This window comes from Dendrobium catenatum, unplaced genomic scaffold, assembly GCF_001605985.2.
Source record: "Dendrobium catenatum unplaced genomic scaffold, ASM160598v2 fragScaff_scaffold_1538, whole genome shotgun sequence".
Lineage (NCBI taxonomy): Eukaryota > Viridiplantae > Streptophyta > Magnoliopsida > Asparagales > Orchidaceae > Dendrobium > Dendrobium catenatum.
Window position 1 is genome coordinate 179,275 of NW_021320000.1, and position 27,641 is coordinate 206,915.

General features: G+C 35.3%; 2 protein-coding genes across 2 annotated transcripts in view; both read left to right on the forward strand.

The window, feature by feature from the left end:
- Positions 1-7,306, forward strand: part of LOC110102134 (nitrate regulatory gene2 protein) — a 63,615-nt gene extending 56,309 nt beyond the window's left edge. The window contains exon 4 of the mRNA XM_020830316.2: positions 6,058-7,306. Coding sequence (XP_020685975.1) covers positions 6,058-6,841 — 784 coding nt within the window. The 3' untranslated portion in view covers positions 6,842-7,306. The remainder of the gene's footprint in view (positions 1-6,057) is intronic.
- Positions 7,307-17,298: 9,992 nt separating this feature from the next.
- Positions 17,299-26,943, forward strand: LOC110102136 (mannan endo-1,4-beta-mannosidase 6). The gene is made up of 5 exons (XM_028700489.1): positions 17,299-17,538; positions 23,940-24,134; positions 25,661-25,783; positions 25,847-26,058; positions 26,505-26,943. Exons 1-5 carry the CDS (start codon positions 17,299-17,301, stop codon positions 26,941-26,943), a joined length of 1,209 nt encoding a protein of 402 aa, XP_028556322.1.
- Positions 26,944-27,641: the final 698 nt, after the last annotated feature.

A 27,641-nucleotide genomic window follows, 5' to 3' on the forward strand; every position in this document is an offset into this window, starting at 1 on the left:
AGAATCAAGGAAATATTGAGAATGAAATTGACCCTTTACTTGTTGATGAGTTACAATCTGATGATGAATGGGTTACTCCTAAGAATGCTGATGTATCTGAAGTTGAAGCAGAAGGAGAAAGTCATGTCAATGAAGAAGACAATGAAGCAACTACCCAAGTATATAAAAGAAAGAAACAAAGTGAGATTGAAGCTTCGAAAAAAATCAAAGGTATTCTTAAATATAATGAATTATTTTGTATGTTACTATTGTTTCATTTTAGAGCTAATGAAATATTTAAACTGATAATAGGAGATAGAAAAATATTAATAGATGAGGAAGAGTTGGAGGAATGAATTTTACTTTAATTATGAAGATTCTTTTGAAGACAATCAAAGTGATGATGAGCCTGCTTTGGGTCTTGATCCTAAGGGGATGTTTTATTTTTAAGTGAGTTTATTATAAATCTTGTATTCCAGTAATATTATCTTAAAACAATTCTTCAAATTCATAGTTGACATAATATTTTGTTATTTTTTTATTATTTATAATTTTAAATTAATTTATTTTAATCGTTTTGTGGCTTACGCTTCGATCCGCCTCAAGGCTTACGCCTCGTCTCGCTTAGAAAAAAAGCCCCGATTCCCGATTTCGCCTTTTAAAACCTTGGTTTTTATTAAGGCGTGGGGTTGGTTTTATATTGCAAAAATCATAAACCTAAGAAAATCATAATTAAAATTAGCCAATGATGGAAAAGACAAAACATGATAAGTGCAAATAGAGGTCCTAATTTAATTCCTACAAAATAAATATTTTAAATCTCATTTTTTTCACGGGGGAATTGATTGCCATATTTTCTCGTATTCATCCTCAAGTCGGAGATAGATATTTATCATTCTTTGTTGACAGGCATTTGAAAGCTTAATCTTAGCTGGCGTAAACCCCAAAAGGAAATATTTGGCATCATGTGAGATGACTATACGGCCTACTCACTAATCTCTAGTATTTTCCCCATCTACTGGAACTTCTCCTGTTTCTCTCTTATATTTTTAAGTTTAACTTGCTTACAACCCAAGCATACATGTTTCATTCAAGAAATCTAGTATGTATTTCTGTTGGGAGGCTAGAACACCTTTCTTGTTTTTAGCTACTTCCATTCCAATGAAACACCTGAATTGTTCTAGATTCATAATTTCGAACTCTTAAGTGTTTTATTGATTGCTGTACTCTTTGAGTGCCATCAACATATATAGTGAGAATGGTTTTCTTTTCACATATACATGCAACTTGGTTTGATCAACTCATCTTTCATCACATTCATAACACCTTATGGTCTATGTGAACTGCTTGAACCAAGATCTAGGTCATTACTTAAATGAACATCTTCAATTTTTATGCTATCACACTTCCATTTTCTTCTTCAACTCCGTGTAGAATGTTCATGTATACATTTTAATTATCTCTTCACATTTTTTATTTCTTCTTGAGTAAATCCACAATTCTTTTTGTGCTTATAATTCTATCATTGAATCCTAATTTTATCTTGTCTATGGCATTTTTGTTCTTTCATTTTCTTCTTCAAAATCCATGTGGCAAGTTCAGTATAAAATTTCATTACTCTTCTCATGTTTCATTTCTTATTAAGTAAACTCACTTTTTTGAGCTTATAATTATCCTCCCGAATCCTAATTTTTTCCTGTTAATGGTATTACGGATGAAATTTTATCTAAGTTTGGGGCTTCTTGACAAGGATCATGTTGAGAAGTTCCAGTTATAAAAGGCTTGGGGTTAGGTTGAGATAAAGTTATTGCGAGAGACGGATGAATCCCAACACCTCTCTTCACATAGAATCTCCCTTGAAAAGAGGTGGGGTTGATAAATGGTTGATGTTATGAGAATGTGAGATCCAAAAATTCAAGTTTAGTAGCTAGGAAGTTATGCTAGTATCCCTTCTTAGTTTGAGGCTAGCTAAGTAAGAAACAATTAATAAGGTACCCAATTTTTCCTTTGTTGGATTAATAATTATGCATGAAGGAAGAAGTTGTCAAGCAAAATGAGCAAAATAGGTTTGAGGGTGGGTGTTAAGCAGCACATTAGATTAAAACCAATGTTTAAAATTGCGTATTCGGGTATTGAGGCGTTTTTCATTCGTGAGGCGAGGCGTAAGCCTCAAGGCGTTTTGAAACGTAAGCCTCAAAATCAAAAGATTGCGTAAACATAAAATGATAAATTTTTTATATACTAATTGAGTGAATAATATAAAATATAAAAAAGCATAAGATATGAAGTGAAATTAAAATATCTCAATAATAAGACAACATGAAATATAGTTCAACTCAAAATTCTATATTTCTCATATCCCAGTATTCTTTTCATTATCAAATAATTCAAAATTCCAAAAATAAATAGTAATGACATATCACATAAGAACTCATAAGTCGTCAGCATTGTCATCACTAAGGAGTTCTTCATTTTAATCATCATTATAATGAACTTCTCTCTCCCCTTTCTCATCTCCTATAGAGTCCAATTTTGGGCATTTACTTCAAGATTTATGTAAGTTTTAATGTATATAGCGTGAGGCGTAAGCCTCATGCCAGTGAGGCGAGGCGGGCCTCAACCAAGTTGAGGCGCAAGCCTCATAAAAAAAACTCGAGGTGTAAGCATCGAGGCGTTTTTTACTGGAATTGCGCAAAGGCGGGCCTCAAGTCGAGCCTCATATTGCGCAATTTTAAACCATGATTAAAACTAAATACACGAGTAAATTCCAATGATCATTGATTGTACAACAACAAGGAAGCTTGTTCTTCTACTAATTGCATCCACTACACAATTACACCATCCTTCTATATGCTTAAATACAAAGCTGAATTTTTTTGTAGAAACATCATCCATTGGATATGCATTTGACTTGTGATTGTAAAAACTGAACTGATTGGTGGTCAACAAACGACACAAACTCTTAGTACAACAAGTAGTGTTCCCATTGTTTTCTTTGAATTTTTGCTCGTACGTGACCATTGCTTCATTTTTTAACTCAGCTTTTCATTGATGAATTCAATCAAGCTCTTATATCCACTACGAATGCATCACCTTCACGTGGAATTGATTTTCAAAATTTGGCAAGGCTAACTCAAGAGCTAGACACAGGAACACCTTCAAATACTTGAAGCTTGATTTTTATTTGACTCCCTATGTAAAATTTTTTTTGATAGTTTGTGATTGATGCCATGATCACACTAAACCTTCATGAAATATTTATAGAAATTTGTGGGTTAGCCTCTGTCTTGATGCAATAAAATCCAGAAATACATACTATTTGCAACAAAATCACATTTTGCTAGATTAGGGTAAAGTTGCTAATTCTGCAAGGTTGTCAGTACTTCTTTCAAGATGATACGAATGGTTTTCCATCGAGGAGCTGTAAACTAAAATATCTTTAAAGTTAGCAAACACAATATACTAAGGAATGATTTGAGTACTTTATTCATGAATCACTTGATTGTGTTTGACGCATTGCACAATTTGAACGACATAACTCTCGACTCATATAGTCATTTGGTTTTGAAAGATGTCTTCTATTCATCATCAGCTTGAATGTGTATTTGATAATATCAAACTCTAAAATCTAATTTAGAGAATGTAGTAGGGACCTTTGAAGCTTGTCTAGTTGATCTTCTAGTCATGGCATAGGCAAACGATATTTAATCATAATATTGTTGATCATGCGGCTATCGATGTGCATATGCCATTTTCCTTTTTTCTTTGGCAAAAGTTGCACCGATATAGTGCATTAACTTGAATTATGTCGAATGAGTTGCTTCCTTACAGGATCATCTACAATTTCGTAAAGAATCTTGTGTTTCTTTGGGTTTATCTGGTAATGCAATAAATTTGGAAAATTAGAGTGTGGAATTAAATTTTTTTGTTGTTGAATTATTTGCATGGTAGGTAGTTGATTCAGAATTTTTGAGGCGGTGTGGTCTTTAAATTGCTACTAAATGTATTGAACACTTGGGTGTAAATTGCTTATTGTCGTTGGTTCTCTCCCTTATGGGTAGTTGTAACAGTTCTGCATTCTAGCACTCTCGTTGTAATCGGTTAACAACTTGGAATTGGAGATAGTGATAAATGCAGCATTCTTTGTGGACACTAGCTTGTGAGCATCTGGTATTAAGAATAATCAAATCTTTTTGTTTTTTCACTCAAAAGATATATGCATTGGGACAACAATCATACCACACCCAAAGCATATGCCAAGGTCAACCCATTATGATGTGACAAACTTCTGTGTAAGACAACACAAATCTTCACAACCGAAATATTTTTGAACGGAAAAAGAAACCTTCCACATATCAACTATAGGCACTTCAATTCCCTCATGAATCCACTTTGTATGGATGTTGAAATTTAGTGGTCTAGAATTGTAATATATTGAATACACTATACAAAGTGATATTTTCAATGCATCCACTATTAACGAATTAATCACATACATTGCTATCTATGGTCCATCCTATTTGAAAAATTACATATTAATTTGTTGCTAATTGCCTAGGTAGCAACAAAATATTTTTTAAAATATAGGAAAAAGCTCCACCAACCAACAGCCCCCCCGCCATGGAACTCATCAGTGATCAGCAGGATTTGCTAGTTTTTCCTATCCTTGATCCTCCATCCATTGTAGTTGATTTCTATTAGGGCACTTGTTGGAACAACTCTGGTTGTATAACATGTAAAATATTTGGACAGCTCCAATTTGTGGTAGTATCTCGGTAGTTATTTTTCACTTGTGCCATAAGTTCAACAAGGGCAATAGGGTTGTTAGCCAATTTGAATTGAAGAGAGTTTATTTTAGTGTTGGATGTATTCCCTACCCACATCTACCACAGGTTTGCCTGGTACTTGTTGAGCAAACCTCAATTTAGGAGTCTTATTTTGTTGTAATTTCATCATGCATGCGAAATTCACGTCTTGGGATATATAGACCAAACTATATTAATCTTAAGTTTGTCTTGGATTCTTTTAAGCCTCCAAAGTACCATGCTACCAGTTAGTGAGTTTCATTAAGGTTGTTACGAAAACTCTTCAATATGACCACTTACAGAACAACTCTCCATCTGCATATTTGGTATTGAAGATGGAGCATTTGTTCATAGTCGGAAGGCAAAAAATAAGCTTGCTGCATTTGCTTCATTCGCTGCTAGTTTTTAATATTTTGCACCTTTCTGGATTAAGAGATTAAGCAATTTAACCAACCATGCTCCTACACCACCCGTTAGTCTACATGAGCGTAATTCACTTGTTTTTCTGAAGGAATCTTCTTACATTTAAAGAATGTTGTGACCGCTTGCCCTCAATTGAGGAAGTCTTGGACGAGATGATGAATCAAATTGTTGGGATCTAGGTACGTCTTGATTCACCCTCAACAATCTTGCCTATTTCTGACTTGGTCCCTGGGCTTGCAATGCTCTTTTAGTTATTAAAAGAGAAGAAAGCAAACTTTTGCGCAAGGAATAATTAGGATGTTGTAGTCATTCGTGCCATAAAATAATATTTTTTGGGAATTCTAATAGTGGTAGTGTTGCTATGCAATTGCTCACGACCGTTAATATCATCAAGATAATATAAATTCATTACAAATCATGGCATCGGAAAAGATGAAAGAATCAAATTACACACCCAACTAAACCTTTTATCCAAAACAATTTAATTAGATGCATCGACCATTGAATTTTTACATTATTGGGGAAGTATATTAGAAATAAGCTTGGTGTGATTTTACGGTATATGGCCAAACGCACTAGAATCTACGGGCCCTGTCCGTTGAATTTTACACTAGAAATAGAGGAGCCATTACTTTTTTGGGGGGAGGCTATAGAAGAATTAGGAGAACTTGGCACTTGTAGCCCTAAAATTGATTGAGGGAAGCTCGCAAAAGTGGAGTGTTAGATTAGTATGTGGAATTGACTGATTGTTTTTCCATCACCTTATTCTACATTTATCTTTGAACCAATTGTTCTTAAGAGTTATTTCTTCAAATAACAAGTTTTTAGAGCATGATCTTTTGTTGTGCAGATTAATTCGAATGTGGAGGTCAATGCTAGATTGCCATCAGAGGCAGTTTCAGGCTATTGTTGAAGCCAGAAGCCAGAAATTTCTATTTAAGTCTATTTCACCGCAGAGTTTGACTGCCAAAGTCACGGCAGATCTGGAGCTTGAGCTAATGAACTGGTGCTCGTGTTTCAGCAACTGGGTCAGAGCTCAAAAAGCTTATATTGAATCACTGAATGGATGGCTAATGAAGTGGCTTCATCAGGAGCAAGAAGAAACGCCTGATGGTATTGCACCATTTTCTCCAGGTAGAATTGGAGCTCCTGCCATTTTTGTCATCTCCAATAATTGGCTCCATATCACAGAAAGGACATCCGAGGATGAGGTACTATCAGCAATGCATGCCTTTGCTACGAATTTGCACAGATTATGCGAAAGCCAGGATGAGGAACAGCAGCAGAAACTGAAGGCGGAGTATTTATCGAAAGATTTTGCCAGGAAGTTAAAGGCTCTGCAGAAGCAGAACACAGTGAACGAGCATCCAGATGCTGCAGCACACAAGATTACCATGTCTGCTTCCAATGATATTACGGACTTAAATAGTGGACATATGATGCGCTTAGATCTGATGCGAAAGAGGCTCAACGAAGAAAAGGCGAAACATAGAGAGGCCATGAAGCAAATTCAAGAAGTAGCATCCTGTAGCTTGAAGACTGGCTTGATTCCGATATTTGAAGCGTTGGAAAATTATAGCTCCGAGACGCTCAAATGTTACAATGAACTTCGCGTACCGAGAAACGATACATGAGCACTTTAAATTCAGGAGCTCCATTTTGATTGAATCTATATGACTATATGAGCTGTAGCTCCAATTGTGCGCAACAAGTTTTCTGGTGCAGAAGCTGGGGATCTGGATTTATTGACAACAAGTTGAATCCAGAGTTCACATAAGTCTTACATGGAAGAACGTTCAAGCATTGGAGGCCTGTAAAGACTAAGAAATGGAGCTTAATTGGTGTGTATGTGTGACACATCAAGGATAATATTAAGCCGATCTGTATCATTTCATGTAGCTTATTGATCAGTTAATTAACTTGTAAGAGGTCATGTTTCCAGTTGGTAGCGGCCTTCAACTTTTCACTCATGGCTTTCTTAGCTACATGGCTCTGAAATTTGTATGTTAACCTTAAGCTTAGATGACGGATTTGTACACAAGTAGGATGTAAAAGAATGTAGCACATTATTATTTATTTTAATTGAAAAATTTTATGAAACTGGGATGTAAAATTTTTTACCTCTCTTGCTTTACTGTTGTTTTTTTTTTAATTTATTTATATGGATGTTGTTCGGGTAATTTAATGTTATATATTTCATATTTTCTAAAATTAGAGAGATATGATTATTATTTTAATTTTTTGGGAGAAATATTCGAAGTTTTACTCGGATCAAAATACATGGAATTTGAAGAGACGTTCAATTATTGTAGAAGTGACCTTTCGAGTAAAAAGTTGTTCGGTTATTTCTATTTTGGGGTTTTTACATACATAACACACAAAAGTATTTTATTTACTCATCTTGCATTTAAACTTATATATTTACATGCATACCACCTTAATGACCTAATCCTCATCAAAATTAACACGTCGTTCGACTCCCGTGAAAACCACGTCGCGAATACATCCTCTCGTGCGCTGAAAACAGAGCAGCTCTCTCACGTTGCCTGCCGCTCTGTCATCTCGCGTTGTCTGCAGCTATCTCATCTAGAGTTGCATTCATCTACCATCAACTCACCTTCCCTCCTTCCCATTGGACCGACACCGATGCAGGCCTCCTGCCAGTCGCATTGCCTACAGCTATCTCATATAGAGTTGCCTTCATCTACCATCTAAACTCTTTAACGTTGCAGCTCACCTTCCCTCCTTCCCATTAGCCCGACGCCGGTGCAGACCTCCCGCCAATTTATTTTTATCCGCCGGTTATATTCAGGTAAATCCATTTCATTATTCTGATTGAAGATTATACATAAACGAAAAAAAATGTAAAGAGGTCACCGTCGGATCTCTATTCACTTTGCAGCTCACATTTGCTTGAGATGTTTTACCCTTTTTTTTTGGATGTGGTCTGCTGGAGTTAGCCTCCAGTTAAGCAAACAGACTCATTTTATGCGAAATCTTACTTTGCCTATAGCATTTTAGTTCGATTTGCTGCGATGCTTTGATTCTCTCAAGCTGAAGCTTGGGCAAACGGATGCAGATGCTTTAAGGTATATAGTTATTTATGATTGTGTTTGAACCTTTCATGGAAAGCGAAGCTTGGGCAATGATTTGGTAAAAACTTGTTTGAGGGAGAATTCGCCAAGCTGCAGATGAAACAAATGATGCATATTGATAAAAACAGAACAGATCAGTTGAAGCTGCAGAGGAATCAGAATAAAATTCCTAAAGAGAAGGAATGTATGTGTCGCCACTAGCTGCCAAGCGGATAGATTCACAAAAGGAGAAGAAGAGCAGGTGAGATTCGCAAACTGTGTGATTCAAACATAAGAAATGCATGTGTCGCCCAAGCTGTAAATTCGTGAAATGTGCGATTCACATCAATAGAGGAAGCTGCTCTGCTCGAGTTAGGGGTTCCTGCGCTCTTTCGCAGTTTGGTGTTGATGGGAGGAGACGGAATGTTATTTTTGATGAGAATAAGGGTTTTAAGGTGGTATATAGGTAAATATGAAAGTTTAGGTGTTAAATAAGTAAATAGAGTTGTTTAAGTGTTAGGTATGTAAAAATCCCTTCTATTTTTAGCTTTTTTTTTATTCTCATTTTTAGATTTTCAGCAACACATCTTAGGCAATGATTAGAGTAGGAGACTTTATAATGATATAATTGTGATAAGATTTAGGTAATTTAATACTAGAATAATCACCTGAGACATATGAGGATTAATTTAACATTATTGTATTAAAAATGAAGTGGTTGTATTAAGTGATATTATAGCTTTTATCTATGGTATTATAGCTATCGTGATTGTACTTGTTACTTCAATAACAATATAATTGTTGTTATTTAATATAATGTTCCTTATTTTGTGATTGTATTATGATGTATTATACTCTATTGTTTAACATAATCAAAATATATTCAAATATTAGCTAAACCTTATTTGAATCATGTATGAACTTAGTTCAAACCTTACATGAAGCCTACTCGAATTGGAGTACATGGTTCAAATAGGGTTTGAACAATATTCATGCATAGTCAAATATTTCTCACATATGATCCCAACCTTAATCGAAACTTATGTGACCCTTCTTTGATTTTCAAATTAAATTTGATCGTGACAGACTTAAAACTTAGTATATGATCAAATGCATGCATTTGTTTTTGGATGAACATAACAGTTGGGCATATTTCCCCAAGAAATGAGCATATTTTCCCAAGAAATGAGCATATTTTTTTTCAGATTTTGATCATTATGGGGCATGATACATCATTGAAAACACCTAATCATGTAGGAATCTCGATGCATATTTGAATTAAAAACATCCAAAATTAATTCAAAATCATCAAAACTCTGATTTCAACAAACTTGTAGTCTAACTGAACATCTCTACGAGAAGAACACAATGATATCAAAGTAGTCCAATCCAAGTTTGAATGAGCCAGATCAAGCACTTAAAGCACAATTAAAAACTTCAAAAAATTTAATTAGTTGATCAAATAATTTCTAAATCTTGCATTCTTATAATCAAATCAAGTTTCTTAATAAGAAAATCCAATGATCTTGTCCTCCCTTAATTCCAACAATATAAATGTAATTACATGCTGAACATACGGCCCATAATCAATGGAATCAATACAAGACATATATTGGGCATTCCACTAAAAATATATATAAATATGCCCTCACTCTTTACATAAAAGAGGAGGTAAAGTGATGGGGGCTACGCGGTTAATGGTGTGCACGACACATAGAGCTATAGTACAATATAAATGTGGTTAGATTTTTTATATATAAAAAATAATAAAAGCCCACTACATACACAAGAATATGTGTCAATCAAGTAATAAATTGAAATAGATGAGTGTTGATCCCATGAGGAAGTATTCTGCTTAATTACAAATAAACTACTACTGTTTAATATAGATGAATGATTTATCCTACTGAATATAGAAAGATTATTTTTTGAGTTTTTTCCACTTAATAGAGACTTAAAAGAAAATTGGATACTAATGAAAATAAAGTGTTTTGCACTAATGTATGCAAGACAATATAATTTTCCTAAGGAAACACTTATTTTTAGATATGGATCAAAGCATATATATCCCTAGTTCTCTGTTGAGCTTGTAAGAGAGAAAATGAAGTTTTATGGCCTTCCTATGAATGTAATATCTCCATAGAACTAGAAGGTTTAACATCCTATATCTAGGCAAGCTAACATTCTATTTTAACACTTCTATTTGTTCTAATATTCCTCTATCGAGGTAATATATCACGTTATATATTAACAACACACATGGTCATTGTATGCATTAAATTAAGAATGAGAAATATTAAAAATATCTATATACTAATTTAAGAAAAAGAGTGTATATTAGTACTTGCTATATGTTTAAATCATTAGCAAGACATAGATAACACAAAAAGCAAATTCATGTTCATTTTATTCATAAAAGAAAATGATACATGAGATTTCACAAAGATAAATGTCACTCAAAATGATCAATTGTTATTCTTCACACTCCTTCCTCCAACAATATAACAGCTTACACAATATAGGCTAAGATGTCCCAAAGAAAGTATCTAGTACTCACCTAGTCTCCCTTAGACTTTACTCTAAAGGGAAACTAAATAGAAACACTCAAAAAGTATAAGAATCCATTTATAATGACTGAATTTCCAAGTAAAATAAACTGAAAAGCTATTTATAACAAGTGTATGAATGACTTAGGCATTACGGTGCTTGACTTGGTGGTGTCACGACGATATAATATGAACCAACATATCAGTGCTATTGGTCTTCACTACCGGAAAACCAACTATTTACGGTGGCAAAATATATCACAAAATTTAAGAAATTTACCGCAAATCTTGATTTACGAAAGAATAATCTCTATTGAAATGACTGCTTCATTTGTATGGTCCACCGCAAATTCTGTTAAAAATGCGGTGGATAATCCGCCACAATTTGTGATGGATAGATCTGTCACAAATGTCCATACCAGGTCATCATATCGACATTTGTGTCAAATATTTCAATGCAAATCCATAAAAAATTTGTAGCATAACAAAAAAAACTGTTACAATCATTTTTTGGGCTTTCCAACATTCATAATCCAAACAATTATAAAAAATAATTATATTAAAAATAAATATAATCAAATAATACTACTTAAACTGCACAAATTAATGAACAAACAACCACATTTAAAAAAATTAAACAAAAATTATAACACTGTTATAGTTTTAACATAACTTATACATCAAATGACATAAAACATATCAAAAGCCATCTTATGTGACAATCTAATTTGAATATGTAAGCTCATTGCCCTTCTTGGTCGATGGAGGCACATGTCTTCTAAGCTAATTTAATATCCGAGTGTTCATGTCACTTATATTTTTTAACATTTTTTAACTCTGTTGTTAGTTAGCCACCTGCTTAATAACTAAAGTTTTCTGGCTGCCTGCGAAGTGGTAAGTAGTTGAAGAGGATCGTCTCTCGTACGCGAAGGCCTGCAAGACTAATCCATAAATTTGTCCCTACTGCATTTCTCCTATTACCTGCGTCTAAGTGTGTTTGTTAGAAATACATGCAGAACCCATAGAGGATCCCTCTCTAGCTATAGTCTAGATCTCCTAAAGTCATGCATACTCATATTACATATAAAATATAATATAAGTTTTATTATCATATAATCATCACTTGCAAAAATTTTGTAAGTGTACTATTCTGATATACCTACATATGCCCTCCTAGCTTGCTCATCTAATCATTGCTGGTCCTGTTGATGCTTATGAGTGTGACTATGTAACTGAACCATAGTGGGCACTCACCAACATCTCCTTCACAATATGCTTTGATTAGAATACATATACAAAGAAATTATTAAAGTTTATTAAAGTTCTTTCCAATCGTCATCTATGATTAGTGTGTGGAACTGAGCCCACAGTATATAGGGAGTTATTGGTTAAAAAAAGTGAACTTGAAAGTTAATTTTCTTTGGGAGAATTTCAATTTTTAGAATTTTAATTTTTAAATCGAACACATTATTATGAAGTTATTAGCTCATGAGATAATAGGATCAGATTATAAAATTTTGGATTCATCCTGATCATCGTAGTTATATTCCAGGAATAATTATATATGATACCAAAGGGTCAAAATGATATTCATTCTAGTATTTGACTGTGATAATCTCTATAAAAAATCATTAATTTCATATTTGAGATAATGGTAGTAAATGATATATCTTTCCATGGACCGAAGATATTGTTTACTATCGATGGGGGATAAAGAAAATATGGATGGGTGTCTAAGGACACCTACCATACATGTTTTTCTTAGCGTAGTGGGAAGGCCGAATTTCTTGTAGTTTCCCCTAAATGGGGTAGACTCTAGAAGGCTGCCAAAAGTTTATCTGAAAATACATAAGACTTCGAGTAAAATAGGGGATTTTATTTGGACTTGATTTGAACAATTAATTGGACTCAATGCAAACTTCAAAGAATAAATAAAAGACTTGAGCTTACTGTGAACAAACATAAATTCAAATGAACAAAAAGAACTTAAATGAATGGACCATATAGGATTATATCTGAACTCAAATTGGACTCAGGCTGAACATTGGCTTTAATTCAGATCACAGCAATTAAGCTAGAACTTGAATTTGAACTAAATATCAAAGACTTGAACAAAATTTTAACAACAAGGGTCTCGAACGAATGGAAGAGACTCATCTTGAGCCTGAACTATAATTGAACTCAAACTTGAACTAGACTTGGACTCAAATGGGCATTGAATAAATGATTTAAGTCTTAATTTGAATCAAGATCTTGACATGTAAAATGAGATTAATGAATTGTAAAAATGATGAAATCAAAGACAAGTAAATGAATGATGGTTTATACATAAGTTGACTACAAACTTTGATATGGAATTTATGAGCAACAACAATCATCTTATGATGATCATCTTGATTAGAATAAAACATTGATGATTATGGAGCCAAGCTAATCATACATGTCGGCAATCTTTTAAGTGGAAAAGGATTATATCAAAGAGAAGCAACAAAGAATAGTCATAATCTCAATTGTCAAAAGATCTCTCTAACATGTGGCTTGAAATACTTGTCTTCTAAGGATGCCCCTAATAATGCATCACCTCTTTCAACTCTTATAACCTGGCTTAGGAAATGTTCAAAAGGTATGTTCAAGCTCTCTCCAGAAATAATTACTAATGTTATATTTATAGGAAGTGTTAGAAGTAGACTATTAATCAGCTTGCAGCATTATCATCAAAATGTTGAAGGTATGTAGAACTTAGAATTTAAAAGAAATAAAGAGGAAGTCAGCCATCCAATGGAGGATGGATTAATTGCTTTCAGTGAAGACAAGCATAAATCAAATATAAGTAAAAACATGTTTCCATCAAGAAGAAAGAGGTGTGGTCATGCTGCATCTATTGGTCATAATAGTTCTATGTCTAATTATAGTAGAAGCATCTGAAGGAATTGAGGTAGAATAGTGTAGCTAAGATGGAGGCAGCCTTAGACTACCCAGATGTTAATAATGGAATGCTAGAAGATTAAACAACAGAAGAGGCTCTTTTAGAGACTGTTGTGTCATCTGAGGTGATTCGAACTGGCAGATACGAGAGGCGTAATATGAAAGATGTTGGATGTGGCCAATGAAGTAGAGAGGATATTATTGAAGAAGAGGATGAGGCGTCAACTTTAAAAGCAAAGATAAAGAAGTTTCTCATCACATGATCATCCTAATAGTGTGTTTAGTGAACGTCTATAAACTGGTGAAGGAGGCCCGTTACATGTTTAACATGTGATATGTGGGAATATACGATAGAACTATAATAGATATACCACTATACAATCTATCTCAGTATATAATCAAGTGTATCAAATCATGCAAGCAATGAGTAGTAGAAATTATTGAGAATCTGGCTATTCATATGAAAGAAACTTGAAATTTCTCCTATAAAAGTCAAAGGATTACGACAAGTACAATTTTGTATGAGTCATAACAGGAAATTCATTAGTGCACTACCATCCACTTATAGAAAGTAACAAGTAGTACACGATAGTCTACCTGTATACAATTGACAAATGATTATAGTTCTACGTAATGCCACTGGATCCTCAACATCCCTACAAATGGACAAAAGGCATTTACAAACATCCAAAAATACCACTATATATGCACCATAATTTATAGGCGAGCGTGGTATGGGTACACAAGCGATGTCTAGAGATACTATGTGGGTCAATAAATAAACTAAAATTCAAGTCCGGTCATTCCATATGGATAGATAGGAGTAAATATAGTTTGAATTATAAAATATATATACAGTCAAGGTGTCGACCGGAATATATATTTTATACGTCTATATAAGACCTTCAAGGTCTATGACAAAAAAAATTCATTAAATAAAATCATACAGCTAACAAACCTGATCGCCTATCGACAAGTTGATATGGTCGACAAGGTTTAGTTAATTAAAATGCCTAATCACCCTGATGATGATCACGTTGATAGAAGATCTCAATCGAAAGGATTAATTTCAAATATTTCAAAATATTCTCAAACTTACACCAAAATTCAAATATTTTCAAGCGATTTTAAAGTCAACCTGATAATGGTTGTGTTAAATGTAGATCTCAACCAGAGGGGTAATTCCAACATTCAAAGCTCCACCCAAATACCCACGAAAATCCCAAAAAAATCCTAATTCCAAATAATTAAAATTGAAATCAACCATTTAACCACTTAAAGTAAAATTCATCTACCCTTCACAACAGTTTGTTGGGTGGACAAACTAAAATTTATTTCGGCTTACATTAAGTTAATGCCTAGTCAAAAATATTATTTTGATTCTCAAATAATATCCCGCTAACTGGCATTTTGCCGTCAAATGACACTGCAAGATAAACGGTTATGATCTAGGGCCATCTAAACCGAGTCAGTATGTTCCTTAGTGGCATCAAATCTTTGAGCTATGAATCAATAGGATATAATCGATAGGGCACAAAGCCCTATGTCACTAAGGTGGATTCAAATTTGTCCCGTTATTTAAATACATATCTCAGGTCTATAAGGCACCCTTGGAAGAAGTAACCATGGCTGCTGATAGGGATCTTTCTGTCATGTTGGGTCGACTACCTCCTCTAACTAAGTAGACCATGGACCATGATGACCTAGAACGACGGAACCATGGGATCTTAATTGAGTTCATCATTCATTCCCCTACCATCCGCTTTAAGTGCAAGATGGTGAAATTTCTACATTTAAATTTTAAATTTTCACATTTGCAAAGTCATGCTGCTATAATATGTCAGATAACACGTATTTTTATGTATCTGATCAAAGTTAGCCTTAATTGAAAGTTCTCTCTCGTTATCAAAAGGGGTAATTAACTATAGGGGATTGCGCCTATAGGAAACTAGATCATAAAGTCCTCGCAAAATGAGGTCAAAATATCTAGGTAGTGTCTTATCTACAAACCCATATGTATTCCCAAAATTTACCTAGAAACTTAATTCGTTAAAACTCTCCGAAAAGGCATTAGGGGAGGCCGGGGTCGAATTTTTGGAGCTCACAATGTAATGATTTCTTATATAAAAAAAAATTAAAATCTGATTTTGAGGTTAACAAAAAGCTGTTGCCATCTTTCAAAAAATTCTTCATGAGATTGGATAAATGCTAAAAGTGCTCACCATTTTGAATTTTATCACAATATATTTTCATTTGAGCTAAATACTCGATTAATTTGATAAGCAATTGCTCTTAGCAATTAAAATTAGTAGATAAATTTGTATTTTGTTAAATTCTGTAAATGTTGGGATTTAGTGGTTATTTCGTTTGTTGAAAAAAATAATTCAAAGTATTCCTTTTCACGAAAAAAGTAAAATTTAGATATTTGATTAGCTGAAAAAGAAATACATTGTAAATTTTTAAGGATTTTTTCTTTTTACTATTTGGTTCACTTTTAATGTATTATAAACTCACTAAATTTTTGTCTATTTTTTTTTTACAGCAAGTTAACCTCATTATCATCGTCTGACACCACCACTAACCTGTCAGTCACCGTTGATGTACACCACTTGTCGGCTCTCATGACTGTTGTCACATCTTACCGCTATCCAGACATCCTACCATTGGCCCCTCACTGTCACTCGTCGGCCACCATCAATCACTGTGGGCCATAACCAAGGATCACCCTCATCATTTTACTTTACATTATAGTACGTTTATTTTATTTCAAGTCAAATAAAAAAATAATCTCATACAAATTTGTTTGAATCGTGCTTAAGATAAAATACAATACACCATGTTCCTACCCGCCCGATAATGAGATCTACGTTGTGTCACCTGAACCAAGAATGTTCCACTCCATTTAAGCAAATAAACCAGCAACATCCAACCACGTCGGATGGTTAAAATATCTGGTCTAATTCTCATGCTCCCATTCTTAAAAGGCAACCCTATGGAGTAGGAAGCTTCCCTCCAGAGTTTTCTATCTTGAAGGCCCACTCCATTGCTTTACTCAACTCCCTTCATCTCAATACTTCGCGCTTCAGAGAGTGAGATCAGAATCTTTCTATTACTTTCAAGCTACGGCCATTTAATCGTTCTAAGCACCAACTCCAAGCTCCTTATATGTGTATATATATCTCTCCAACCAGCTTACATGAATACCATCAAAACACTTCAGAAAAAAACAGAAATTGTAGCATAGCTCAAAATTAAAAAAATCATTTCATACAAGAAAATACAATGTTCTCAACCTTCTTTTCAATGCTTCAAAATTTTCTTTTACTTGCAACCATTTTAGCTTCATTAATTTCTACAACAACTTCAACTATCGATGATATTGAAAGCAATGATATTGATCATTCGCCTTTCGAAAGCAATCATAGATGGTATTCATTCAGTTCCTTTTGCTTCTATATTTCTTGTTCATCATAATAGGAAAGTTTGTTTTTGTTATTTTTTTCGATGCCTTGCAGGAGATATGAATTTGATGAAGTAAGGTTGGAGATGGTTGAGAGGAAAGGAAATCAGTTTGTGGTAGGAGGGCAACCATTCTATGTGAATGGGTTTAATACCTACTGGCTCATGGTTCTAGCAGTCGATCCTTCGACAAGAGGGAAGGTTACAGAGACATTTGAACATGCTTCAGCAGTTGGTCTCACTGTCGGTCGAACATGGGCCTTCAATGATGGCGGGTGGAGAGCGCTACAGAAATCTCCTTCTGTTTATGATGAAGATGTCTTCAAGGTCTTGTATCATCATTATAAATATTCATTCGATAAATTTTCTTAATTTTTTTTATTAGATATGAAGTTATTGAGCGAAACATAAAGTATCTTTAAAAATAATAATAATAATTACTCAAATGAAAAATTACTAAAAATCCTTTGCTAACGTTTAAAATTTTATCTTATAAGATTGATTAATGAAATACATAATCTTTTACCATAATCTTTTACCTAAAATAAAGCTTTTGACTTGAAATTAAAATTTCATAAAATATATTTTTCTACTTAAATATTAATATTTTATTTAGATGTGAAGTCCTTAATTATCAATGGTATTTAATTTTTATGTAACATTGATTTAATTTTGTATGGACCAAATATATACACTTTATTATTATGCTTAAATTTAATGGAAAAATAATTAAACTACAAAATTAACATAAGAATCCAATGTAAAACACAAATACATATATTTACATTTACATTTATATTTATATTTATATTTTAATAAAATTAAAAGAGTGATCAATTAAAAATTTAAAATTTTATTAAAAATTTTAGTGATCATACGTTAAAAAAATGTAAACAAGTCATGTACATGTTCTATTGTATAGATTGATTACATGCATGTTTTTTATGCATTCATAATTTTATGAGTAGAGTTTATAGTTATATCAAACAAAATGCATGAAAGAAAAATTGAAAACAAAGAGGATTATAAACAAGAGGTAAAAAAATCATCACAGTGATGAAAAAGCTCATTCCATTCTTAGCAAACTATTAAATTAATTTTCTCCTTCATGGTTATGAAGCTAGCAATTTGTAGTTTCAAACGTCGTATAATATGGATCATAAATCTAGACAAGCAATGAGAGGCAAGTCAAATTAATCAAAAAATTTGATGATCCACAGTTGATTATTAACCAAACAACATGTCCTCTTTTTTTTTTTTGAAAAAGCAAACCATTTGCATTACCATAAAAAAAAAACTATTACAACCTACAAACATTATTATCAGATTTCTCCTTCAACAAACTAATAAAACGAGGAGGAACCTTTTTCATTCTTGATACGTCATCAAAAATCGTATTGAACATGCATGAATCTCAAGACATATTCAAGTTGGAAACTTTCAAATTTAAACTTGGGATCATCTGAATTCCATTTTAAGCAAATTTATAAACAAACTGAACGTCTCAAATAGACGAACCTAACGACACCAAAATCGATCCAACCCGAGCCCAAATGGGTCCAAATCGGGGGCCAAAACCACATTTGAAAGGATCAAAGTATTATTTGGATGACAAAATGATACCCAAATATGACATGCTTATAGTCAAATCGAGGGGATTGGCGAGAAAAATCCAACGAGCCCAAGATCGTTGGATTCCGAAATCATTAAGGCGCTTAAACAATTGAAAACTCTCTATGATTGACTGAATCAATACAAGCCATTCGATGGAGCACATTGAACCTACCCCCGTATCTTTTCTATATTTATAGGATGTGCCACTCATGAAAATCTATAAATAGAGCCCCACTCTCTACATGAAGGAGAGGAGGGGGGATAGAGATTTGAGAGAGCTCTGAGGCTTCAAGAACTCCAATATCACCTCCAGCGAACCCCTGTCAACCGCCGCTGAATTTCTACCTGGCCACAGACCTTCGTCGGACCACTGCCCAGCTTTCGACCACCACCAGACTTCCTCTATGGCCGTCGGACTTCCACGCCGACTGTTGACCACCATTGAACTTCCACCCCACCGCCGACCGCAGCCAGACTTTCACCTGATCACTGATCGCCGATGGACTTTAGCCTGACCGTCGTCAAGCCATAACCTGACGGCCGGCCGCCACGGAATTCAGCCCGAGCATTTTTGGACCACCACCGGTCGGTTGACTACCACCGAAATTCCATACGGACGCCGATCGCAGCCAGGCCTGACCGTCGTCAAGCCATAACCTGACGGCCGGCCGCCACGGAATTCAGCCCGAGCATTTTTGGACCACCACCGGTCAGCTGACTACCACTGAAATTCCATACGGACGCCGATCACCGCCAGACTTCCACCCATCTGGCAATCGACGCCTGAATTTAGCCCGACCGTCCTCGGACCACAACCCAGTCACCGACCACTACCAGAATTTTACCCAGCCACCGACCGTATCTTAATTTATACCGGACACCAGACTTTCGGTTGTCGCTAGACTTCTGTCAGACTTCCACCCGGACGCCAACTACAGCCGAACTTCCACTCGGTCGCTGATCTCCGCCGGTCTTTAGCTTGATAGTCGTCGAACCACCTCCTTACCATCGACCGCTGCCAGATTTTAGCCTGACTATCATCGGACCACCTCCCAGTCACCGACGGCCACCAGACTTCTGCCTGGCCACCTCTAAAATTTAGTGCGACTATCATCGGACCACCACGCGATGGCCAACTACAGTCGAACTTCAGCATGACTGTCGTCGAACCACCACCCGGCGGCCGACCTCCACAAAAATTCCACTCGGACTCCGACCACAGTCGGGCTTCCACCCGTCTGCCAATCAACGCCGGCTCGACCATTATCAGACCACCGCCCAGTCGCCAATCACCACCAAAATTCCACCCGGCCATCGATCGTAGCTGGATTTCTACTCGATATAGGACTTTCACCTGTCGTTGAACTTTCGTAAGACTTCTTCCTAACCCTAAACTTCCACCTATTGTTGGATTTTTACTAGACGTTGGACTTCTGTCTGTCGCCAAATTTCTACCCGACACCAGACTTCCACTCGTCATTGCACTTATGCAAGTAGTAAGACTTTCATCAAACTCTACCAGACGCCAGACTTCCACCCATTGCAAGATTTCTACACAACGTAGGACTTCCACTTATCGCCAGACTTTTGCTCGCCACTAACTTTCATCAGACTTCTACTTGACATCAAACTTTTGAACATCACTTGACTTTTGACCTCCGTCTTCAACCGACTACGGTATTTTCGATCTCCTTCACCAGACTACGGTATTTCCAACCTCCTTCGCTTGTCGACTATAGTCCTTCTAACCTACGTTGCTTGCCAACTATGGTCCTTCTGACCACCTCCGCCGACTACGGTCCTTTTGATCTCCATCATCAGACTACGATCTTTCTAACCTCTGTTGCCCACCGACTTGGTCCTTCTAACCTCCATCGCCCGTTGACTATGGTCCTTCCAACCTCATTCGTCGAATATGATACTTTCGATCTTCATCGCCAAACAATGGTCTTTCCAACCTCCATTTTCAGACTATGGTATTTTCAACCTCTATGACCCACCAACTATGGTTCTGTCGAATAAAACAAATATTTCATTACTAATTTTTCCAATTTCCACCATGTTATATGATGTACATTATCTAAATCAACCCAAGGCCTTCCCCCAAGTAAGGGCCTCATTTGTAATTGACTGCAAATAATAGTGGATTCATTCAAACTAGGTCAGGCCCCGTAGTTTTCCCCCTTTTTAGTGGTTTCAACATAGAAACTCTGATGTCTCTTATGAATGCTACACCCTCTCTCTTTATTTCTATGCATGATGATCTTTGTATAAAGCTAAGACGTTAAATTTTATAGTTCTCTATAGCCGTGAATATTCCAGGATGCAATAGTTTTGTGTCGTCTGTGGGAAACGTGATTCTAGAGTGGGTGCAATTTTTGCTCCAACCTCAAAAGGTCATTTATGTCAACATCCTGGTATAAGCTATTGCTGTATCAATATTATGAGAATTTAATGTGGACTAGGGTGGCAACCTTGACTATAGTCATGATTAAGAAGATTCCTCTAACTCTTTCAATATCTAAGATGTTATCTTGGGATCATAAGCTTCTAACAAGTGCAATGATGCTTCAAATAAATTTTAAGCTTTATAAAGTCCCTACCTGGACTTCTTCTCCTTTAGAAAAGTCTTAATCTTGACCTTATAAAGACAGTAACAGTTTAAAGATATACCATTCTTTACCTTTGATTTGGGATATATGCGGCATTCACCCCCTCCCAATCAAGGCAAAATCGATCATAAGGGGATTTGATTCGACCTTTTTCATACAAGTTAACATCATCGAGCAGCGCTATGACATATAAACTCGGATATATCATACATCCTTAGTGGATTCTCTCGACCTCTTCTATATAGGTTAATTTCATCAAGTAGTGCTCTTACATACAACCTCAAATAGGCTATACATACTTGGTGGATTCTCTCAATCTCTTCCATATAGGTTAATATTATCGAGTAGTGCCCTGACATATAATCTCAGATAGGTCATACATCATTGATGGATTCTCTTAATCTCTTTCATATGAGTTAACGTCATTAAGAAGTACTCTGACATACAACCTCGGACAGATCATACATCCTTAGTGGATCCTAACAACCTCTTCCACACAGGTTACCATCATAGAGTAATGCTCTGACAAACGACCTTTGATAATTCATATATCATTGGTGGATTCTCTTAACCTCTTCCATATTGGTTAATATCAGCGATAAGTACTCTGACATACAACCTCGGATAGGTCATACATCTTTGTTGGATTCTCTTGACCTCTTCCACACATATTACTATCATCGAGTAATGCTCTGACAAAAAATCCTCTGATAGTTCATACGTCTTTGGTGATTTTTCTCGGCTTCTTCTGTACAGATTATTGTCATCAAGCAATGCTTTGACAAATAATCTCGAATAGGCTCCTTGCTAAATTCTCTTGACCTCTTCTATATAGGTTAACATTATTAAGAAATTCTCTAAAAAATAATCTCGGGTATGTCATAAATCCTTGGTAGATTCTCTCAACCTCTTTTATATATATATGTTAATGTCATTAATCAATGTTGATCTCCTATGTTTTTCAACCTCTGTAGTCCAAGAAACTTATATCAGCTCAAATATTTCATAAGTAAAAGGAACAACATCTGTCATATCTAGAGGCTTGCTACCTGGAAAGGAATATATAAATGAATGGATACTACTTGAAGATTAATACGATGAGGATAAGAAAATGAGAAGAAGGGAGAAATAATATACTTGCAAAAATCCTCTTGGTTATTTGAAACTCACCTCCTATCAGATGAGTAAAAACCACCTTTTTGTGTACTATTTAGGGCAGCCTCATCTCTAGTGGATGAAATTCACTTCCCAATAGGGGAAAACAGCAACCAAAAGGTTTTGGTCTCCTCTGTTGTTATGTAGACTCTTAGCTGATAGTTTCCCCCCAATGAGAGTGAACTAGAGCCTGCATAAGAGTACTAGGTCTTCATCTCCTCAGTGGCCAGTATTTAGACTCTTGCAGGATAGTTTTTCCCCCTATAGGAGTGAACTAGATCCTGCGTAAGAGTATCGGGTATTGATCTCCTCTGCTGATATTATTTAGAATCTTGCTAGACAGTTTTTTCTCCAATATGAGTGGACTGGAGCCTGCGTAAGAGTATCAGGTCTTGATTGCCTCCGCCTCCAGTATTTAGAGTCTTGCCGGACAATTTTTTCCTCAACCAAGAGTGAACTGGATCCTATGTAAGAGAATCGGGCTGGGCTTTGATTTCTACCACTAGTATTTAAACTCTTGTAGATAGTTTTGCCCCTAATAAGAGTGAACCAGAGCTTGTGTAAGAGTGTCAAGCCTTGATTGTCGCTTCCAGTATTTAAACTCTTATCGAAAAGTTTTCCCACGCTAGGAGTGAATTGGAGACTGCTTAAGAGTACCAGGTCTTTATCGCCTCCGCCGCTGGTATTAAGACTCTTTCTGGATAGTTTTTTCCCCCACCAAGAGTGAATTGGAGCATGCATAAGAGTACCAGTCTTTGATTGATGCTGCTAGTATTTAAACTCTTGCCAGACAGCTTTTCCCCCAATGGGAGTGAATTAGAGCTTACGTAAGAGTATCGAGCCTTGATTGCCACTTCCAATATTTAAACTCTTGCCGGACAGATTTTGCCTTGCTATGAGTGAACTGGAACCTGCGTAAGAGTACCATGTCTTGGTCGCTGCCAAAAAGAAAATTTTAAATTTTTTCCAATCCAATTTCTCCTAATTTTTCAAGAGAAATTTTGAGACCAATTAAGATGCTTAGAATTGTTATTTATTAATTATCTATAATGATTATAGATTAAGGCTTCGTTTGGGATGGCCTTTTTGTTGCTTCTTAAGGGAGTTAAATTTTTGTACAAAAAAGTAGTTTTAAAAAGCAATAAAAAATCCGTCATAAATGAAGTTTAAGGTTTTGTTTGGGATGACTTTCTTACTGTTTCTTAAAGCAGTTTTGTAATACAAAAAATTATTTTTTTCTACTAAAAGACTGCTTCAAGAAGCAGTAAGAAAGCCGTTCTAAACAAATGTATTGATAACTTATGAGAAGGCTTAGTTTCTTTTTTTTTTTTTCTATCACTCACTCAGGCGCTTGATTTTGTGGTGAGTGAGGCAAAGGCGCATAATATCAGGTTGATACTGTCATTAACGAATAACTGGGAAGCATATGGTGGAAAGGCTCAGTATGTGAAGTGGGGAAGAGCTGCAGGCCTGAATCTCACTTCTGATGATGACTTCTTCATTGATCCCACTGTGAAAAGCTACTACAAAGCTCATGTTAAGGTGAGAAATCTTTTTATTTATTCTGAGAAAGATTTTTGTTAATGGAACATTCAGATCGAAAAAAAATTCGAATTAATAATCTCGCATAGAATAAAATAAATAGAATTATTATTTCTAGAATTTACAAGAAAGTTATTGTAGAGGTTTCAAATCATAATATCATCAAGGCTTCGTGTAAGACTATTTCTTACTACTTTCTAAAATGACTTTTTAGTACAAAATATATATAATTCAATAAATTTTTGCACTAAAAAATTAAGTTGCTTTCTAGCTATCTAAAACGAAGCACAATTGAAGCTCATGAAGCTTAATTATTTTTCAGGAATTAAAATTAATGAAATATGATAAAAATATTGTAGACTTAGTTGTAAGAATAATTATTGGCTTTTTATTTCTTATGCAATTAAGAAGAAAAAATTTAGAGACCAATTAGTAAACGTATCAACCTACCTAAACTAAGAGTAGCTTGTTTTAGAAGTTAAAACTCATAAAGGTCTTTTTCACTGTTTTGTCTTTTGAATTTCAACTATAATTCCATTTATTGCTATTATTTTTTTGCTGTTTATTCATTGCTCTCTATAAATCTTTATGATTAAAGGTTGTTTTTTATAATCAAAATTGTTAAGGTAGCTTTAAGAAAACAATTTTTTGGCTTTTTAAACAGAAAATATTTATTATATCCACAACAACTGAATTTAAAATAAAATTGTTTTCTCGGCAATAGTTTCCCAATAACAATTACAAGATGTTGCAGCCATCGAAAATAGGCTTTGTCGTAGTATTATAAATATGTTTTTTTAAATTAAATTACTAATTTCTTAAAGCTAATATATATCAACAATTCTGATTGTAAAGAGCAACTTGCCACTACATAAATTAATGAAAAGCAATGCGAATGTAACAAAAAAGCAACACGAAAGCAAAAAAAAAAAAGTTAAACAAAATTATAATATTATCTAAAAACACCGGTGAAAAAGATATCTCTAACATGGCTTAAACGTTATAATTTCCCATCACGCTAAGGGCATCTCCAACAGAGAACTCCATTTTTCACGGCAAAATACAACTAAACTCTAAAATGCCGTGGTGTTGCTCCAATCGATTTCCATTTTAAGTACCTCTCAGAATATAACGATCCTTCTTCCTTTCGCGCGTTTTTTCGGTTGAGAGAGAAAAATAGCGTAGGTGAACAGTGCAACGCCAATATTGGCGTCGCACTGTTCACCTGCAAGTAAATGGTGGAAGATTTGGCGTTCGGCTGGAGTGACTGAACGACGCCATACGCACGTTTGGGGTTCCGTTGAAGATGCTCTAAGAGATAATAGAAATTCAAAATAAATTTCTTAGCCCGGGTGTTACAGAAGACAGTAAGATTTTAAAGAAGGAACATCCACTCTTGTTAATTATCTCATTAAAAAAAAACTGAAATTTGAAAGAAACTAGTCTTGATGTCTATACTTTATTAGTTTGACATGTTGCCGCATATGCAAAATCATGTTAAGTTAAAGATTTATTTGGGTGATCAGACGGTTCTCAATAGAGTTAATACATTCACAAACATCACATACAAAGACGACTCAACAATATTCGCATGGGAATTAATGAATGAACCTCGCTGCCTTGCTGATGCTTCAGGCAACAACCTACAGGTAACTATTTCTGGTTTCTATCCTGTAGCAATCCATCATCAACTATTGACAAATCATTTTCAGGCATGGATAGAAGAAATGGCATTCCATGTAAAATCGATTGACTCAAAGCATCTAGTCGAGATTGGGCTTGAAGGCTTCTATGGAACCTCGACGCCTGATCGTCTTCAGTTCAATCCCAACACCTTCGCCTGTCAAGTCGGCACCGACTTCATAAGGAACCATCAAACACTAGGCATCGACTTTGCAACAGCCCACATCTACCCAGATGCCTGGTACTTAATAAACAACAACAATAATCAGGGGCGGAACCCCTATGAGGCCGGCCCCCTCCCCCCCTCAAAATTTTTTTTTTATTATACGATTCTTTAGATAATTTATGTCCCTTAATCTATTTTTTTAGTGTTTATTACGAGGATTTTTAGGCAATTACCCCCCGTAAAAGTATAAAAATACTATAGTCATTAAGCAATTTCCCCCAATATAATTAACACATTGTGTAAATGTGTTATTGTTAGGGAACGATGAACAAAATATAAAGAGAAATAGTAAATCAAATTTTGTTCCGGGGGCGCTTCCCCCTTGGACCCCTGACATATCTACCAACAGTTACTTATACGTTTGTCCCCCCTAAAAGTTATGGCTGGCTCCGCCCCTGTCAATAATAATAACATAAGAGAGAATTTTTAGCTATAGATTAATCGGTTCTCTCTTCATACAGGATATCAAATACGATCTCGGACTTGCATCTCCAATTCACCGAGTCCTGGATGCAGAGCCACATTGATGATGCAGAGGATTTGCTCGGAATGCCGGTGGTGTTCGCAGAGTTCGGAGTGTCTGACAAAGATAAGAACTTCAGTGTTAGTTTCAGGGATCAGTTCATTGATATGGTTTACAAGAACATTCTGAACTCTGCAAAGAGAGGAGGGAGTGGAGCAGGTAGTCTTCTATGGCAGCTATTCCCAGAAGGAACTGATTATATGGATGATGGCTATGCAGTGGTTCTTACGAAATCTATTTCTACATCAAATATTCTGTCTCTGCAGTCAAGGAGGATACAGATGTTCAATTCAAAATGTTCATGGAGGTGCCACTGGGGTTGCAGAAAGAAGAAGAGCTCAGTGGATGGCTTGTTTTCTCAGCATAATCAACTCTGATGGAATATTTGAATGTAAAGGTTATTGTGTGCAATGAATATTTTAATTAAAGATTTGTGGGTACGAATCACATTATAAAAGTAAACAAGTCATGTACATGTTCTATTGTATAGATTGATTACATGCATGTTTTTTATGCATTCATAATTTTATGAGTAGAGTTTATAGTTATATCAAACAAAATGCATGAAAGAAAAATTGAAAACAAAGACTCGACGAATCCACGTCGAGGATCCGGTGACGGGACCAAGAACTCCTTGGGGGAGAGGGATCACCACCTGAAATCCTTCAGGATACAGAAACCCAAAAAGAGTAAAATTACTCAATTTTTATTCATCTCAAAATCTATCTATTACATGACATTGGCTACCTATTTATAGCCCAAAAGAAGGAACATACTAGGCTACACAAAACAAAAGAAAGCATTTCACCTCTATAGCCCTATAACTACTAAATGGACTTAATATAGCCTGAAGTTTAATACAATTGACGTCTCAGCTCCGGCGTCATACTACCGGGGTAGGAGGAACTTCAGGCTCATAGGAAGATGTCCGGCTGGCCACAAGAAGGAGGCGGATTTGGTTGGCTAAACCGGTCTAGATATTTCCATCTGGTGTCATTTGCCTCGTCTAAGAGAGACTTTAGTATAGACTGAAGTCGATGAAAGTTGTTGATGAACTTAAGGGTTTTGTTCTTTT

Coding starts and splice junctions, on each gene's coding strand:
- LOC110102136 (XM_028700489.1), top strand. CDS start 17,299: ATGGTTGAGAGGAAAGGAAATCAGTTTGTGGTAGGAGGGCAACCATTC. Junction 17,539..23,939: donor ATGATGAAGATGTCTTCAAG/GTCTTGTATCAT, acceptor TCACTCACTCAG/GCGCTTGATTTTGTGGTGAG. Junction 26,059..26,504: donor CACATCTACCCAGATGCCTG/GTACTTAATAAA, acceptor CTCTTCATACAG/GATATCAAATACGATCTCGG.